Source organism: Bos indicus x Bos taurus, chromosome 10 (assembly GCF_003369695.1).
Source record: "Bos indicus x Bos taurus breed Angus x Brahman F1 hybrid chromosome 10, Bos_hybrid_MaternalHap_v2.0, whole genome shotgun sequence".
Taxonomy (NCBI): Eukaryota; Metazoa; Chordata; class Mammalia; order Artiodactyla; family Bovidae; genus Bos; species Bos indicus x Bos taurus.
In genome coordinates, this window is record NC_040085.1 from 80946205 (window position 1) to 80958923 (window position 12719).

At 42.5% G+C, this 12719-nt stretch overlaps 1 protein-coding gene across 14 annotated transcripts in view; it reads left to right on the forward strand.

Annotated features, from left to right (window-relative positions):
• Positions 1–12719, forward strand: part of TTLL5 (tubulin tyrosine ligase like 5) — a 317823-nt gene that overhangs the window by 227472 nt on the left and 77632 nt on the right. For all 14 annotated transcript variants that reach the window (XM_027552476.1, XM_027552486.1, XM_027552477.1 and 11 more), the window contains one exon: positions 10030–10247. In XM_027552476.1, the coding sequence (XP_027408277.1) occupies positions 10030–10247 (218 nt within the window). The remainder of the gene's footprint in view (positions 1–10029; positions 10248–12719) is intronic.

Genomic DNA, 12719 nt, shown 5'->3' on the forward strand with positions numbered 1-12719 from the left:
AGCTGCTTGGGATTGGCCTTGTTTGCCACATACCCTTAAAACGTGGGTTCTGCTGCAGTTGCCTGGTGGCCAGTTTCCTTCCCTCCCCTCACTCTCTGACCTCTGGCTTTTCTCTGTTTTTCTGTGGGCATATGAGGGACTCACAGCAGTAACTTTGTGTGAAATGATGAAAGACTTCGTCTTTAAACATAAAGAACCCCATCCATCCATGATGGATGCAGCCACAGGAAAAAAACTTAATAGCTCTATGACAGCAAAGTTTATATAAGATAAACAGTAGGTCAATGTGTGATATTCTGAGCCAAATAAAATAAACTATACATTTGAAGACAAAGGCAAGTTATTTAGAAACTGAATTTAAAGTTGTAAAGGAACATAGAGATTACTTTGTCTAATTATTTCATTTACTCATCAGAAGATATGAGGCAAACACATTATTAGGAGAACAAGGACACTGATATAGAAATAATTCCCTAAAACTACTAGTAAATAAAAGATAAAGAGACAATTGAAAGTAAGGCTATGAGTTATTTTTTTAACCAATTGAACTCTCAGTCTGGGGTCATGGGTGATCTTTTGAGGTTACCTTTATTTATTATACATGCACACACTCATATTCTTGCACACTTTAACTTTCCAAGTAAGTAACAAAGGTTTGCTTATGCACAAATTTTTTTCAACCGTTTTTTCTTGGAATAAATTAAGTGAAATCTCTGTCTTTTAAATGCATCTGGTAAAAGTTGAACACATTGCTAGGTTTGCTTTAATTTTGCTTTGGAAGGGAGATGGATTTAACTTCAGTGGAGTTGATGTAAAAAGGGGGTGCTGCTGCTGCTAAGTCTCTTCAGTCATGTCCGACTCTGTGCGACCCCATAGACAGCAGCCCACCAGGCTCCCCCGTCCCTGGGATTCTCCAGGCAAGAACACTAGAGTGGGTTGCCATTTCCTTCTCCAATGCGTGAAAGTGAAAAGTGAAAGTGAAGATGCTCAGTCGTGTCCGACTCTTCGAGACCCCATGGACTGCAGCCTACCAGGCTCCTCCGCCCATGGGATTTTCCAGGCAAGAGTACTGGAGTGGGGTGCCATTGCCTAAACGAGGAAGGCAGTGTAGTGTAGTGGGGCCATGGAATAAGACTCCTCCCAGGACTTGCCATCATGGACAGACCATGGAAGCTTTTTGTGCTCTGATTTCTTCTGTAGATGGAAGTGATGATGGGACCCGCCATAAATGGTTGGGAACGTTCTATGATACAATATGTAAAGCACTTAGAGCAATGCTGACCATGCTAAAAGCTCCATAAAAATGTGTTGCTCTTACTGTTATGTATTACTTTGTTTTTCATTGTGGTAAGAAACACATAGCATAAATTTGCCCTCTCAGAGATTTTCGTTTATTGTGCAGTATTTTTAACTGTTCACGTGGTTGTACAGCAGATTACTAAACGTTTTCATCTTGCGTAACTGAAACTCTGCACACGTGGAGCAGCTCCAGCCCCCGCCCAGCCTCTGACATTCACCACTTCACTTTGTGTTCCTGTGAATGTGATTACTTTGGATTCCTCTTATCACTTAAATCATGTCATATTATTTTTTAGTGACTGGTTTATTTCATTTACCATAATATCCTGAAGGTTCACCTATTGTAGTTTAGGGCAGGATTTCTTTATTTTTTAAGGCTTAATGATACTCTGTCATATGTATATACATTTATCCATTCATCAGTCTATAGGCATTTAGATTGCTTCCACATCTTAGCTACTGCAAATAAGACTTCAATGAACCTGAAGATGCAGACATATCTTCTATTGTATATTACTTTTAACCTTAAATGTACCTATCTGTGGGGCTTCCCAGGTGGCTCAGTGGTAAAGAATTCACCTGCCAACGCAGAGACTCAAGAGATGCGGGTTCAGTCCTTGGGTCGGGTATATTGCCTGGAGAAGGAAATGGCAACCCACTCCAGTATTTTTGCCCAGAAAATCCCATGGACAGAGTAGCCTGGCGGGCCACAGTCCATGGTGTTGCAAAACTGGACATGATGGAGCGGCTGAGCATACATGCACATGTCCATAGCATTATAGCTCAACTTGGGGTTTTAGTCAAACCCCTCATGCCAGAAGGAGAAATTGGTTTGAATGATATTTAAGAAGGTGGTTTAGAAGTTCAAGGCTCATAAAATACTAATTAGCTACATTTTTAAAAACTAAGATTTACTTATTTGGACAGCAGGAAATTATATGCAAATTATTGCTAGAGAGAGACGTGAGGAGAAAGAGTAAAAAGAGTGATGAATAGTACCATGGTAAAATGGTTAAAAAAATATGTTTGTCCAAAAGCATAAATGTCTTATAAACATTAGAGAAAAAGAGAAACAGCATTAGCAACAAGTCAGGAGCCAGCTTTCCATAGGACATGTTGTGTTTACTTATAATAATCAAGGAAAGGTAAGGCAGATATTCTTCCAAACATACTGATGGAAATATAATTGGTACAACCTTTACAGAGGGCAATTTGAGAATATGTATTAAAAAAGATGTAGAAGCAGCAGCAGCCTTCTGATCTTAGCTATTCTGTTTCAAGGAAATTATTTTAAGGAAATGATCCAGCATATATCAAAAGGTAGAAATAACATGATGTTTATCACAACACTGTTCTTAAATAGAGAATTAACCTGGCGAAAACTTCTGTATGTGTGTGTGTGTGGTTTCAAAATGAAAGGATAAAATTTTAGGGGGCCTACTTTTTCCTACTTAAAAATGTATTGGAAACTTAGTTCCTTAATTGCGTATATAGATCTACTGTGTTCGTTTATAGTATTCTACTGTTGGTGACTTAAATTATGATAAACTGTAATACAAAATGTTATTTAGTTGCTAAGTCATATACGACTTCTTTTGTGATCCCATGGACTGTAGCCTGACTCGCTTCTCTGTCCATGCAATTTCCCGGGCAAGAATACCAGAGTGGATTGCCATTTCCTTCTCCAGGGGATCTTCCCAACCCAGGGATCGAACCCATGTCTCCTGCATTAGCAAGTAGATTCTTTAACCACTGAGCCACCAGGGAAGCCCAGTAGAAAATAGATAGCCATTAAAAACAGTGATCTAGATCTACCCTTATAGGTATGGAACCAAATGCTCAAGATCGATATTTGAATGAAAAAAAAAAGTCTCAAGAAAATCAGATATCATATACCAATTTTTGTAAGCCCACAGAAATACTGTATAATATGCATAGAAAATAGGTGATTATACACAGAAAAAAGTCTAAATATTACTAGAGGTTATCAGAGAACAGAATTCGAAATGACTTTTAAAACAGCTTTCCTTTTTTTTAGTGAACGTGTTTCAAAAAAACCATTAGTCTGCCAAATATTTCTGAGCATTGAGGGAGGAAAACATAGAAAGCACTGCAGAGTCTACAGTCATTGGAGTCCAAATTTGCCGTCAGAATATAAGCCTCTCCCAATGTACGACTGTCATTTGGTTGGGTGATGGGGCTGCTAGTGAGGGAATGTCTTGAATGTGATGTCTGAGGGCTGGGCAGCTTTGTGACCATGGGCTGCAGCCCTGGCCTTAGCCAGCTGCCTCCTAGTAGGACTTTGTAACACACACCTAGCCCAAGATCTGTTCAAGTGTCTCAATACTACTGATAAATCAACCGAGAGACACTGTTGGTATCTTTGTATGCTTAGTTGCAGGAAGTCTGGAGCCTGTAAGTATATTTGGATATCTTTTTCATGGCCTGCATTGTTGCTCAAATGTTGTTAGGTACAACTGATTTAGGGGCTGCCTGAAGCACAGTGTTTTCAGTTGGTTGGTGAATAATACTCTCTTCTCAATTGTTCTGTCCCAGTAAGCACCTGTATTCACATCCTTTAGAATAGGTCACTGGAACTACTAAGAGCCTTCTTTCCTAGTTGCTAAAGGAGAAAAAATTCTTAACTGGTTTTAGAAATGGGAGGGAATGCCAGAGGACTTCCAGATCTCTTTGGCATCTCAAAGTCCTGTCTCAGTGCCCAGGTCATCCATCTCTGTCTGTATGAACCAGAGCATCTTCAGGGTTTCTGCGCCATCCCTGTTGAGGTCCTGGCATTACCCACTGCTGGTTGCAGTACCAGAAGTTGTACTCTTTATCTTGCTCAGCTTTCAGACTTGCCCCAGCTGACAAACACTGTGAAATGAAGATAGCCAAGAACTGCGTATAGGATGGGATGAAGACCTTTTGGAAGCTTGATTTTGCCAAAATAGATATAGCTACCCTTACCCTCTCCCTGGCTTCCCTGGTGACTTAGACGGTAAAGAATCCACCTGCAGTGCGGGAGACCTGGCTTCGATCCCTGGGTTGGGAAGATCCCCTGGAGGAGGGCATGGCAACCCACTTCAGTATTCTTGCCTGGAGAATCTCCATGGACAGAGGAGCCTGGCGGGCTACACAGTCCACAGGGTCACAGAGTCAGACACAAGTGAGCGGCTAAGCACAGCACTATCCCCCTGCCTTTCTCTACAGCATTGTATGGTTGCATGTAATGTGTTCTTTGCGTTGAGCAACTCTCAGCCTGGTTGTAGTAAAGATGAGTGATTAGCATCTTACCTTCTCAGGCAGATAAACCATCCAGTACTTGAGTTGCCAGAACTAGAAGCTATGTTATGGGAACTTTATCCAAGTTAGGATAAAATCTCACATGGGGAGAATGATGCCTAAAATGTTTGCTGTTCTGATAGCAGAGAAAAAGGGATACAAAGTGACGTTAACCCACTCAAATAGAGATTCTTATTTGCCTGTTTCATCTACCTTAATTTTTAGAAAATGAATTTAGAGAGTTATTTCACTGCAGGGAGGCATCCAGTTATACTCCATCACCAAGAAGGCTGAGTCAGGACTGAAAGGGGTGTTTCTCTGGAAGGCATTAAAACACACACATACACCACACAACCTCCCAGAATTTAATCTCTGAACGGTATTATCTTTCAAGTAAGAGAACCCAGATCTTGCTTCCCTGTGACCTTCCAAGTTGCAGTCTGTGTTCTGTCTATCACAGATTCCTCCTTCCCACCCATGATTACCCTTCTGTTGTGGGAGAAGGAGGGCCTTTCCACTCTTTTGTCTGGGGCCAAGCCAAGCCTCCAACTGTGGTTTTCTCTGAGTGTCCTTGCCGAAGCATCGCTGTTTCCCACACCCAATAAAGAAGCAAAGGCCTGTGTTTGTTGACCAGGTCTTGAGTGGAGGCTGGTGCTGATACAGCTTTCACGTTCCCAGGACAGTGACTGATGACAGCGCAGGCCCCACCCCTGGGTTAGCCCACAAGTGCAGAGTGCTAACACTCTGTCCAGACCTCACAGTTCTTAGGAATTACATGGCGAGAACTTTATATAATGCTCCTGTTTATTTATGAATGAATACCAGGACAAAACAGTTCACATAATCTGTCATAGTGGTAGACTTGTAGGATTAGGGTCAATACAGGCTGTGGTTGGGGAGGTTGTGGGTGGGGGTTGGGGAGGCTGATTTCTGCCAATATTCTACACACATCTATATGTCTTCTTTTATCTTTGCCTGAGTACTTTCTGGTTTTCTTCTCATCAGTTTTGATTACTTTAATCTCATTCCACTTAGCCTTGGCTTTGGTGCAGCACTTGGGAACTTGTCTGACACATTACTGACTTTGGGGAATTTTGGATGGCATAGAATTACAATAATTTCATTATCCATTCAGTTTATGAGTATATGATCCCCAAATGACAAATGAGAACCTAGAAGCTTTTTACTGTATTTGGGAAGACTCTCTGCTATTTTTGAGATGCAGTTATATTTTTATTATATTGAAGCTGAAACAAGCTTGACTCTTTGGTAGATTGAGAATTGTATCTCAACTCAGTTAGGATTCCATTTGGCTGCATATAATAGAACACTTCCCACCCATGGCTGTTTAAACAAGTTAAAGATTTATTTTCTTTCCCTTGTATAACCAGGTATCTAGAGATAGAGGTGCTCCTAAAGTCCGTGGTGCGGTCAGGAACCCATGCTCCTCCTGTCTTTATCCTCTGCGATCCTTAGCAAGGGACTTCCACCTTGGCTGCTTCTAAGTAGAGGGGCATGTTCTGGGTGAAGAACAACAGTAAAGGGCAACAGCTGTGCACCGGGCAGCCCAGCCTGCCCCCTTTGAAGAGTTTTCCCAGAACTGCACCTGGAAACTTCTCTATTTACCATTCAGAACCAGGTCACAGGGTTATCTCAAGGTACAGGAGGGACTGGGAAATAGAATGTTCTAGGTGGGCACATGTTTTTACCCAAAAAAAAAAAACCAGGATAGTTTTGGAGGGAAGAAAAGAAGAATTATTAGTATCCAGGCAAGTGAGTCTCCTAAGCAATAAATTCTCCTGGTTTATTTTGTGGTTTTGAGGTAAAGACTCATCTTATTACTATGGAACAAGTGTCTGAGGTCCTGCCACAGTATGTGCGTCTAGGAAGGTGAATTTATTTTCATTTGGAATCTGAAGAAGGGCTTAACTTATGTATTGTGGCTGAGTGTAAGCTGAAGGCACTTTCACTATTCAAACTCCAGAGAACGGTCCTACTACGAGATTGCATCTCTATGTAAACACAAGCTTGTCTATTTTCTTGTGTAGGAATTTAGTAGTTGGTATAATATGAGGTGTTTTTTCCTTCACTTGTGGAGTAAATGTTTATTAAGCACCATTTGTACACAAGCCAGTCTTCTTGACACTGTTAGTGAAACAAAAATTAATCTGGTACAAAGGCAGGCATTTCCAGTATGTATTGTCCAGACACAGAAAAAAGTATGTGTATAAGTGGCTGTGATACAAGGTAATTGTGCTAAATGTGATAAGACAGATACGAATGCAGTTTTATAAGCGTTTAGAAGAGAAAAAGGCTGTTCTGCCAGAAAGAATTGCGTAAACATGATCTGGGGAACCTACACATGTGCTTTCAGTTTATGAGTTTGCTTTTGCAGCTAGTGAGCATCGTCATAAGACTGGAAAAATATGCTGGAAAACATGGAACCAACCACCATTCACAAGTCACTGCAGATAAGCAGACTTGCATGTCAGCCACCGCTTGGTTCCTCAGTAAACTGAGGTGGTAGTTTGGGAAGGAAGGGGGCATTTCAGTTTCTGCTGTGTGCCTGGGGCTTTGATTTATTTCAGGAAACCTTTACTGAGTGCCTGGGCTACGTTTACTTATTGATCTTCATCTAATCCCCCACAGTCCAGCCGAGTGATTATAATTGCTGATGAGAAAGCTAAAGCTCAGAGAGGTTAAGTAACTTGAAAGGTCACCCAACTTATAAGTGACAGAGCCTACATTTGAGTCCAGGCACACCTGACTATGGGCTTCCCTGCTGGCTGAGATGGTAGAGACTCTTCCTGCCATGAGGGAGACCTGGGTTCCATCCCTGGGTTGGGAAGATCCCCTGGAGAAGGGAATGGCTACCCACTCCAGTGTTCTTGCTGGAGAATTCTACGGACAGAGGAGCCTTGCAGGGTACAGTCCATGGGGTCACAAAGAGTTAGACACGACTGAGCATGTCTGACTTATCACGCCTTAACCACTTGTCACACCTGACTGTAGAGCCATGTTCCTTTCCACTTCCGTGAGCCTTTGCCTATCGCTGATGACCTGATCTGGTCTTGAAGCCATAGTAAGTGTTGAACAGTCAATTCCTTCTTCAACACAGTCTAATGGCGAGTCCTTGAACCAGCTGGGCTTCATTTGATATTTTGATTTATACTTAGAAAGTTAATCTGCTGCCTGCTCACATCTTATTAGAACTTGACTTACTTTTGACTTTTCAATAATTTATTTTTAGAATAAATAACTACATTTAGATGGTATAAAATTCAAAAAGACACAAACGATATATAGTCAAAAATTAGTTTCCCTTTACCCCTAACTCCTAGCTAACCAGTTCTTTTCCATGGAGGCTGCCAGTTTTTGTTTTTAATCCTTTCAGAACTGTTCTGTGCAGATACCAACATGGTATATATCTTTGTGTGTGTGTATTGGCATATAAAGATATGTTTATTTTTATATATAAAGATATATTTATTGTCACCACGGCAACATGTATTGAATAGATGTTCTTCCTGATGGCAGTTCCGTCACTGTGTGAAAACCTAACTCAATAAAGAGTGTTTTTATTTCCACGAGTTCTTCACTAACAGTGGTTTTCCTCCTCTGCTTCTCATCCAGTGAATGTGTTTATAGAGGGCCAGAGTAGACCTCGTCAGCCCTCATGGTCAGTTCCGGCTTCCTCCCCACCCTGAGTGAGGCATCTTGCAAGCACTCTTCAGTCTAAGCTCATTTATTGGGAGGTCGTGGGGTCACCCTTTCCTGCCACCCTCCTTCCTTCCAATTGAATCTCTCCCACAGATTTTTTAGGCCCTTAGATATGGTGCTTGAAAGGAGTGGATTTCTTTTTGAGCCAGTTCTGCAAGCTGGCCTCTGCTGCACGCCTTGGTTACAGATGGCCCACGCCCTTGCTCCCACTGCCCACGTCCCCGTGTGCAGCCCCGTGTACACGCTCTGCAGCCCTGCACGCTAGGCTTTGTCCTGGACTCAGGTCTTCCTTGGCGCCCCTCCTCTGCTCAGAGGTAGAGGTGAGTGAGCCACTCTTTCATTCCCTCTCTGGTGGCTTCCAGAGATGAGGACCATTTCAGTCCAGTTGGTCTGTAAGAAACTGCCTTGAGCGTCCACCTCTGAAATCGCTTTGCTCTTTGTCAAGCCTCTCAACCACACACATTCCCTCCACACAAGACTGCCGACTACCCCTCTTGCCCCGTGTCTGCCCAACCAGGGACCTTTGGACACATTTTCCTGAAATGGGATATTCCAAGGCATTAGTGTAGAAGGATTGGTTAACACTTCTTTACTAAAGCTACTCAGTTCATCTTTTATATCTCAAAAACTAAAATTCGTAAAGGACAGAAATACTGCCAGTGTAGTTTACCTAGAAGGTGAATGTCTCCTGAGAACATTTGATATTCCTTCAGTCCTTGCCACGAGAAAATGACATTTCTCCCATTGCCTCTTGAAATGTAGTGCCTATAGGTAGAAATCAATTGCCAGAAATCCTTTTAATAAAAAGTCCTATGTATTTTTTCATTTATATTTTCTTCCTAATACCCTTTTATATTTAAAGCTTTCATGCCTACTGAAAGCAGTGTTAACATATTTCAAGAATCAGTAACAAAATTTGTAACACACACACAAAAAACTATTTATAATGAGGCAAATAAGTTGCAAGAGTTGTTTTAAGCCTCTCTCTGAGGAAGTGTACAATTAAATTAAGTGTACATCCTTCCTACAGGTATGTGTTGGTATTTGTGATGTCTGGATGGTGATTTTGGGATCTTTATTTAGTATCTGTTGGCTTACCTTCTAAGCGAAAATACCCTTGTTGTGATCTTGTATTCATGTATAATAACCAGTATTCATGTTGTAATTTTACTTTGAAAGTGTTTCCAAGTGTAGGTCTTATGTTAATCTTTAGGTCATCAAGATGTTACTACTCCACACTGGATCCTTCTGTTTCCTCAAAGGTGCAAACCTTCCAGAGGAGTTCAGAGTTCTGAGTGGGCTGGAACTGAGCCAGGTTCAAGTCACTTTTGTTCTCTGCCGCATTTTTAGTACTTGACGTCCGACAAGAGGCGTTCATTAAATTCCTGTTGAATTTAACAACGAAGGGAAAGACTAAGACAAGGGGAGACCAAATGCTTCTCTAGTTCATGTCTATGGGCGATTCATAGTACCCAGCTGCCCTGAGTCCTAGCCCAGGGCACTTTCAACAAGACCGTCTCCACTCTCTGCTAAAAGAGATTTCCCTTCTGTGAGTCTACACCTGCACTGGCATTATTGGAGGAGGTGTTTTTTCTTTAAAGTTGCTTCATTTGAATGGTTTCCCTTTTCCTTTTGTCCTCCCCTCAGGATTGCAAACCTGCTATTCACTTACAGCAAACAGACTGTGAAGGATATCTCCATCAATCTTCTGTTTTTCTTTTTCTCTAGGCGATCTTTGGCAGCCAGACACTACCTAACTCCAATTTATGGACAATAAATAATGGTGCAGCTTGCAGAATTCCAAGCGCCACAGCCAGTGGCCAGAAGCCAACGACTCTGCCACAAAAAGTGGTGCCACCTCCAAGTTCTTCCTCCTCCCTGGTCCCCAAACCCCCATCCAGTCACAAACAAGTCCTCAGAAAGGCAGCATCCCAAAGGGCTTCCAAGTAAGTTTTCGAAATTCTTCTGTTCAGTTCCTTCTGAGTTGTATCAATTCTGTGCTGACGATGCTCTTTATTTATGGAGGCTCAGACAATGTGTACTGCAGTGTTGAAAAGAACACCTGATGGGGAATAAAGGCCAACTGTTTTCTCAGCCCTGGCTGTAAGCTAGAATCACCGGGGGAGCTATTACAGCATGGCCAGTGTTGAGGCTGTCCCCCTGTGAGAGGGGCAGAGGCTGCTCTTCTAAGTTTGCCAAGGGTGATGGCGAGCACTGCAGCTGGCAGGTTCAGGGTCGTTGGCAGCTGCCGCTTATGGCCTCTGGCAGGAGCCTCAACCAGACGCAACAGCTGGTAACGGCGCTGAACTGTGGACTTGGAGGAGGGAACTTCCTCCGGGATGTATTCTTCCTTCAGTCGTTCTACAGAGTTAGATCTTTCCAATTTCATGTAAAATCCAACACTCTTCCCTCGCTCCACCCTTGTTTATTTGTTTTTAGGCATTTGAAAGGGAAGACATAGGATTGAGATTTCATAAGATGAATTGACTTCATTGACATTAGTCATCAGGCTCTGTGGAGCAACGATGTTTCTAATACCTTTTGTCATCTTTCTGTCTTACCTGAAAAAAAAAAGACATCTCTGTACCCGCATCACATACATGTTTTAGGTCACATTCTTCACACTACCCCCAGCCATTTTCCCTAGAAAACTAGAAATGGACTGATTTAAAAAAAAAAAAAAAAGTGTTGGTTTTAGCAGCTCCTGTCCATTTAAAACTGGGGGACTTACCAAAGCTGTCCAAAGCTGTCGGACTTACCAAAGCTGTCCGGAGGAGGAGGCAATCCCTGATGGATGAACACCTAGAAGAGATTTGTGTATTTCTCTTGCTGTCCTTGGGGTTCCCCATTCATTTGTCCTTCACAAAACCAACTCGAGTTATAAAAAGGAATCCTAGGGCACAGAAAAAACAGTTCGTGTTTTTGCCCCCTTGGATAATGAATCAAATTTGGGTTGAAAAGCAATCCCTTGTGGTTGTTTTAATTATACTGCTGCCAGATTCGTTTATTCAGCAAATATTTATTCAGTGCCTACTAAGTGCCAAGCACTCTTCTAGGAATAACTGGCATCGTAATAACTTTAGAGAACTCTCTGGAGCAGTAGACAGTTCAGTTTGTGGTTGAGAGCCGATGGCACGACAAGAAGGATGTGTGGCCCCTCTCGGTTCCTTAAGGGCACAGCCCCCGGGGCCTGACTGTCTGTGTCAGACCCCTCTTCACACTTTATTGATGCGAGATCTTTAACAAGTTGCAATTTACTTAAACTCTTGGCTTCAATTTCCTTACTTGGGGACTTCCTTGGTGGTCCAGTGGTTAAGAATCCACCTGCCAACGCAGGGGACTCGGGTCCGATCCCGGGTCTGGGAACTAAGATCCCACTTGCTGTGGGACAGCTTAACCTGTAAGACATGACTACTGAAGCCTGCATGCTTAGAGCCCGTGCTCGGTAACAAGAGAAGCCACCCCAGTGAGAAGTCCACTTGCGGCAACTAGAGAGCGCCTAAGACAGCAATGAAGAGCTAACACAACCCCCTACAGTTATTTTTTCCCTTGTTTTTGGAGATAATATCTGTTTCATAGGACAGTTGATAAAGATGAGCAGACTTAAAATATGTAAAGTACATAGAACAATATCTGGCACACTTCAGACCTCTGTAAGTCTTAGTAACCATCATAAGCGTTCCAAAAGCACACACTCCTTCCCAGGTTTGAAAAGCCCACAGTTAGGCAGGGAAATGAATGTTGAATTGACGAGTGTGCTGTTTGCCGTGGTCTTTCCAGTTATTGCTGAGATGGCCTGTGGTGGCCGATGAAGTTCGTGTGCTGGTGGAGAGGGGGGCTCTGTTGGCAGGAGCGAGGCCAGACATTGGAGGACCCCACTCACTGCCCTGAACTCACTACTGGCAGGAGAGCTCTTCAGACTTCTCAGATGGAATTGCAGCTCTATGGACAGGCTTTGCTCTGCTGCATTTTTGTGGTTTCTTGTCTCTGACAGGCAGGAGTGTGGGAAAACCGGAAGCAGCTCAGCACCAAAAAAGCACAAAAGAGGGGGGGAAAACAGGATTTCTTTAGAATTTAAAAAGTATAATCCCAGTATCAAAAGGCATGCTGTTGAGGCGTTGTTCCAGGAAATAGTTTCCAATTTGCCTTTAAAACTCTAGCACAAGTCTGTGAAGCTAAATAAGTTAGCGCTAGTGGAGACCTGAACATCCTCTCCTTTACATGAAAAATGCAGGGCTTGAGGACCCCCCTGTTTTCAACCTGCTCTCAGGCTTTTAGGAAGAAGAATAGCACTATTTTTCTGTGAACTGACTCAGTGAAAAGTTCTTCCTAGGAAGCATCCAGATAAAGTTTTTTGAAATAATCTTTTCATGTAAGAATTATTTTAGATTTATGGAAAAGTTGTAAAGATAGTACAC